Source organism: Oculina patagonica, unplaced genomic scaffold, assembly GCF_052425735.1.
Source record: "Oculina patagonica isolate OP01 unplaced genomic scaffold, crgOcupat unplaced573, whole genome shotgun sequence".
Classification (NCBI taxonomy): domain Eukaryota; kingdom Metazoa; phylum Cnidaria; class Anthozoa; order Scleractinia; family Oculinidae; genus Oculina; species Oculina patagonica.
The window spans coordinates 1-5976 of record NW_027558442.1 but is presented as its reverse complement, the minus strand read 5'-3'; the positions used below and the strand labels follow the sequence as shown (position 1 = coordinate 5976).

Sequence of the window (5976 nt, the reverse complement as noted above, 5' to 3'; positions counted from 1 at the left end):
TAGCTACCATATACACACTGTACATGTATATGCTGTATGCATGAGCATACAGCTGAAATCCGAGAACAAATAATAAACTGTTCTGTTGCCTGAAATTGTTCTTATCAGAATATTACATGTAGCTGATAAGATATATATTTTTTTACATTTAAGTGACAGGACTTAATACTTTATTTTTTAAAAGTATATATATTGCTGTAATGCCATTAGCTAATGTTTATGTATCGTTTGAGCATTGAAAGTGTCCTTCCTGAAAAAAAATAGATGCATTTAACATGTATGGAAACTAGTTTCTTCCTGTCGAATATGCAAATACACATTTAATCAAGCCTTTCTATTATAGGCATGAAAATTGACGTGAGAAAAAAAAGTAAAAGGAGTGTAACACATGCAGTTTACATGCATGTGGCATGCATGTAGGTGCCGCAATGCAAGTGAATGGTACTGTGGAGCAGGGCAAAGGTTTCAAGTTTAGAATGGCAGTTTGCATAATTTTTTGGTCAGTACAGATATACATGTATTATGCATAGTGCCTGTTCACGTTCAGTCCACTTAATTATTTCTGTTTTCAGCATTTTGTCAAGTCTGTATATATATTCGAAATAAAAAATAAAATGCACCAGGCAGTCTAGTTTGCAAAATACTCAATTATCAGTGCACCATTTGGTCGGATGAAATTTCAGGGATGTTACCAAGCTGGCAAGTGAGCAGTGCTATCATATTTTTCACTTGTTTTTTTTGATTTGCTTGATTTTAATTCCAAACCAAGTTTGCATCCCAACGGTCAAAACTCAACTAAGGAGTATAATTTTTGAAAAATGACTTGTAACCGATGAGCTTGCAGCAATGAAAAGTCAATGGCTGTTGTGCAAGCAATGCGAGTAAGCAGCAGTTATTATTTGCTGGCTTTTAAAAGATCCTAGTCAACCATGATGCTTAGCGCGTACCAAGAGGCTAATCTGCATTTTAAATGCCATCTAATTTCGAGTGTTTTCAATTGTGGCAGATAATCCAAGCGCATTTTCGCGTAAACAGTATATTCATATCTTAATCTACCATCAAAGTCAATTTTATTGGTTTCTTTTTATTTGCCGTTAAAATATTGTACGCACGTCACATGTAATCTGAAACGAGGCTCCCCACAGTTGCCCGAATATAAACAATAATAGAGGCATGGCTGACACATCGTGCTTTCAACCAGAATGCACAATGCAGCAACCAGAATGGACTGTTCTCTGGTGGAGCCTTGGTTTGAGTTTATGACACGCAAGAATGAACTGCCATTAGCCTTCTTTTATTTCGGCAGTGAACCTTTTATTTTAGTTCGTTGTGCATAAACTAAGACAACTCGAGTTGTAAATATTTTTTTCACTTATACCGGAAATCCATTTAGTTTTCACACTAAAATTCAGAGCATTTAAAGAACTTGAAACGTAAAATATCTTAGAACTTACATTTAATAGTGACTGAAAGTTTGGTCCATTCATCTCAGGACGTAACAAATCGATCGAAATCGATCATCGGAAACCTAATCGATAAATCGATATTATTCGATATTTTTCGATAAATGATTAACTAATTAGTATCGAAAATCGATCAAAATCGATAATCACACGAAGTTACTGTTATTAAGATATAAAACACAATGAAGATAGTAATTAACGTCAAGTCTGAAAGTGATCTGATCGGTTCCTGTGATCTGATCATTGTAAATAAAAGATTGTTCAAACAAACGTAATTAATATGAAGTGTAAAATGGAATCGTTTGCGGGTTTTAAACCGGTTGTTTCATCTACAAATTGTGTCGCTGACGAATGTCTTAGGTTACTAGTCGCGTGTACATATTCTGATATTCTTAGTTTTATAAGATTGACCATGTTTTATTCTTCGTTTGAAAAAATTTATAAACGTTGCCGAACTGACCTGACTGGCCGTTTGCAAAACAACTTGTAGGCGAAGCGACTGCATTTCTTTCAGCGTCACACTTCAGGATTACGGTAATTTAAACACACACAAAAAAAAACGGTAGCTTTTCTTCTCCAATATTTCGGATCGAAATCGATATAAATCGTTTAAAATCGATACTTTTCGAATGCAATCGATACTAATCGAACTTTAATTAGTGAAATCGATCAAAATCGATAATCACAAAGAATTGGGTCATCGATTTTGATCGATTTTCGATACTAATTAGTTAATTACTTATCGATGTTTATCGATTTTTATTGATTTTTATCGAGTATCAGAATTATCGATTTGTTACGTCCTGTCATCTGCATGTGCTGAGGTGTGAAATTCAACAAGAAGCACATGGCGCGGCTTTGACTGGCTTTCACGTATTCTTACTAAACTTCTACAAGCATTTCGAGAACTTGATTGAATTTGTTGCTTATAATGCATATCCCTTCAATCTAATATGCAGAAAAGTAAACCAAAATAACCGCAGCAATTACGTATCCTTGGGTTGCAATGTCACGGAGTCAGATACTATTTAAAACGTGCTCAATATTTCAAGCTGTGCAAGTTCTTCAAGCAGACTGGAGAATAAGCTTTATAACACAATACTTACCTGCGGCAATAAGGTGGCCCTCATCTTGCCTCTACAAAGTTTTGATGCGAAAAGAAACCAAATGGCGCATCCCCCATTCCGCCAAAACATTCCGCCATTTTCAACATGTATCCCACAAGTCAAATGGACCTTCATTCAGTTCCAGTCTGACGCGATCGCAATCCCCGCTTTTCCGCGAACCAAATTTCATTCAAGTTTGAACGAATGCACAGTGCTTTCCTGATATAAAAAGAATTATGCTGTTAGTTCCAACGAACAAATTCTATCTAAACGCGGCGCCACCTAACTAAGGTCATGTGATCACTTTCATCATCTGACTGGCTTGCTCTTGATATTCGCCCTCCGTAAAGCCGCACATTATGCATTTTTTACTTGTTTTTGTTTTTGTCGCAAGCGAAAGGAATCACCCTCCCTTGCTGACCTTGCTACACTGAAAGGCGGGAGCCGGGTTTAATTATTCTAGATGAAGTCTCTCATCTCCAGTCGTAATAGTATAGATTGATGATATCAACCAGAAATCGATGAGTAATCAAAATGCAAATACGACTGTGGTCATTTTCACCGGAACCGGAAACCGCGTACTCCATAATACTCACGGAAAAGCTGAACCGGGTCTGAACGTGTTATCTCTCACTAGCTTCTACCGGTCTTGGGCGTTCATCAGCTCTTGACGGACTAAGTTGGTCTAAGTAAGTATTCCGTTAGGAAACGAGAACCTAATACAATGGAACCTCGATTTAACGATCTTCTATATAACCTTAACGAAGTTGTCGGTATAACAAACGATTTTCTTAGCTCGAGTGATAGTAAAATCTGTGTAAAACAACCCCGTTAGAGCGAAATCTTTTTGCCAATCCCAGCTAATCCCTTGGCTCTTCGTTACATCGAGGTTTCAGTGTATCGTAGCCTGCACAGTAGGCACAGGGGTAACACAGGACGCGATTTCGTGTCATTTGTTGGGAGGGGTGCGTCTCTTTCTTCGCGCACGCCCCTCTAGGGCCTCTAAGATCCTCTTCTCTAACTTGCGCGTCATATCAGTCCTGTCTACATGCCCTAGCCTGCGTACTCTCTACTCCTGCCTGACTCCTGCACGTTTACTTTCCATCATGACAAGATTAACCTGCCGCCAACGAAAACGGGTTTTCCCCTTTTGTGTCGGTGGCGCGCTTATCTGTCTGCTTTCCCAGGATTTGATGAGGTAACTATCAGTTGCCTAGGTAATATCTATTGTCCCAGGCTATTGTGGTTATCTGTCACGTAGAGGTCAATGTCTGCTTTGCCCCTAACTGCAGGATAAAATAAACGTTTTACGTGGACGGAAACTCTGTTGATTATTTCAATCCAAATAAGACGAAATACTCATTCGACGCAGACGGGAATTATGCTTACTTCCAACCAAACAGGATAAAGTGATCACTTAACCTGAACGGAAACGTGTACTTTACTCTAGCTAAAGCAGCCAAAATAGAGCAGTTGGAGACAGGCCAAGTGCATATTCATTCTTGCTTTGTAAAACTATTGTTTGTAAGAAGTGACCAACAACAACAGCTTGAACAAGATGGACGACACATTTTTATTCTCTGAAACGCCATGTCTCAACTCAACCACACCAGTGGTACTTCCATTCATAACAGGCGGAGTTTCAGCGCTTCTTTGTCTTGTGACCGTGCCGGGAAATCTTATCGTGGTTATGGCAGTTTTCATTGATCCAAACAAAGACCTACGTTCTCCTTTCATGTACTTAGTGGCAAATCTTGCAATGGCAGATTTGTTAGTGGGCCTTGTCACAGAACCTGTCTCGGCTTATTATCACATAAAGAACGCTCTTGGAGTGATCGACTATGAGCGGCTGAGTACTGCTGTTCACATGCCGTTCTTCATCTCTTGTACGGCGTCGGTTCTGAGTCTAGCCGCCCTAACAGTTGATCGTTACATCGCCATAACATCACCATTCCGATACAGGGCAACCCTGAGTCCTATGCGGGCTGTTATCGCATGTGTTATTGTATGGACGCTTTCGTTAAGCTTCCCTTTTGCGTATCTCTACGTGGGTTTCTTTTACTACGCGTTTCTATTTGCTAACACTGCCGTCGTGTTGACTTTTCTAGTTTTATTGTTTGCCTACATACGGATTTACAAGATGTTTCGTCGTCAAGTCAGGGAATGGGACAGTATACATGATAGCACAGACGACAGTCGTCTCAAGAAACTCAAAATGCGTTGGGAGCAGAAGATTACGAAAACCTTACTGATTATGTTAGTGTTATTTATATCATGTTATCTGCCCGCGTGCGCCCTCATATACATCATCAACTTGTGTAACACATGTAACTGTGACCTTGTGTTATGGTCACGTGACGTTCAGTTTCTGCTTATTTTAGCTAACAGTTCAATGAACCCGTTCATTTATTCATGGCGTTTGAACAACTGCAAAAGAGCCTTTCTTTGGATCGTTACGTGTGGAAAGAAGGGGAAAAAATCGAGGAAATTTTCGGCTTTTGAAATGCGGACAATGAGACGTGCGTCTACGCCAAATCCATAGCCCTCTGACCAATACCCGGGGTATCCAATCGAAAAAAATCGAACCAAAAATCAATCGAACCCAATCGAACACCAATCGTTCGATTGGGTTCGGTAATCGAACAAAATCGAACATCTATTTTGCTGTGAGTTCGATTTTCGAACCAATCGAACCAATCGAACATAATCGAACACTATCGAACTCAATCGGGTTCGATTTTCTTCGGAATCTTTCTCTTGCTAAGTAAATCACGCAGGACTAATCAAAATCAACTTTTATTGAATGGAATAAATATAAAAACGTCCAAATATCGAACTGAATGTAAATGTTTAGTAAAATATATTTGGTAGAAGAGAACAAAACGACGGTAAAATAACTGAAATGCACTATTGCTTACATTTCTATATTAGAAGGAAGGATATGGTTTCTGCCCTGCTTTTCACCGTTACACTCAAACAGAAGTTGCACCATTTTATTCACTGTAACACAGGCAGTTGTGTTCAATATGTAAAAAACACACATTTGGCAAAATTTCTCCCAACCACGTGGCAGACTGGTGTGCCCGTGGCTATTGTGCAGACAATCGTCCTATCCCGGGGTATGGCGAATCGCCAAAAAAGGATTAGGGGAACGGTGCACCGTACAATATGAACGCAGTATAAACAAACAGGAGTTCGGTAATAGAACGTTCGATTGAGTTCGATTGTTGGTTGTTCGGTAATCGAACGTTCGATTGAGTTCGATTGTTCATTGTTCGGTAATCGAACGTTCGATTGAGTTCGATTGACCAAATTTTATTGTGAGTTCGATTATGTTCGATTACCGAACACAATCGAACGATTGGTGTTCGATTGAGTTCGATTACCGAACGTTCGATTGGATACCC

General features: G+C 39.3%; 1 protein-coding gene across 1 annotated transcript; it reads left to right on the top strand.

Annotated features, from left to right (window-relative positions):
- Positions 1-3804: 3804 nt before the first annotated feature.
- Positions 3805-5970, top strand: LOC144640937 (adenosine receptor A1-like). Its single transcript, XM_078500000.1, has one exon. The coding sequence runs from the start codon at positions 4128-4130 to the stop codon at positions 5109-5111; it is 984 nt and encodes a 327-aa protein (XP_078356126.1). The 5' UTR covers positions 3805-4127; the 3' UTR covers positions 5112-5970.
- The last annotated feature ends 6 nt before the right edge of the window (positions 5971-5976 follow it).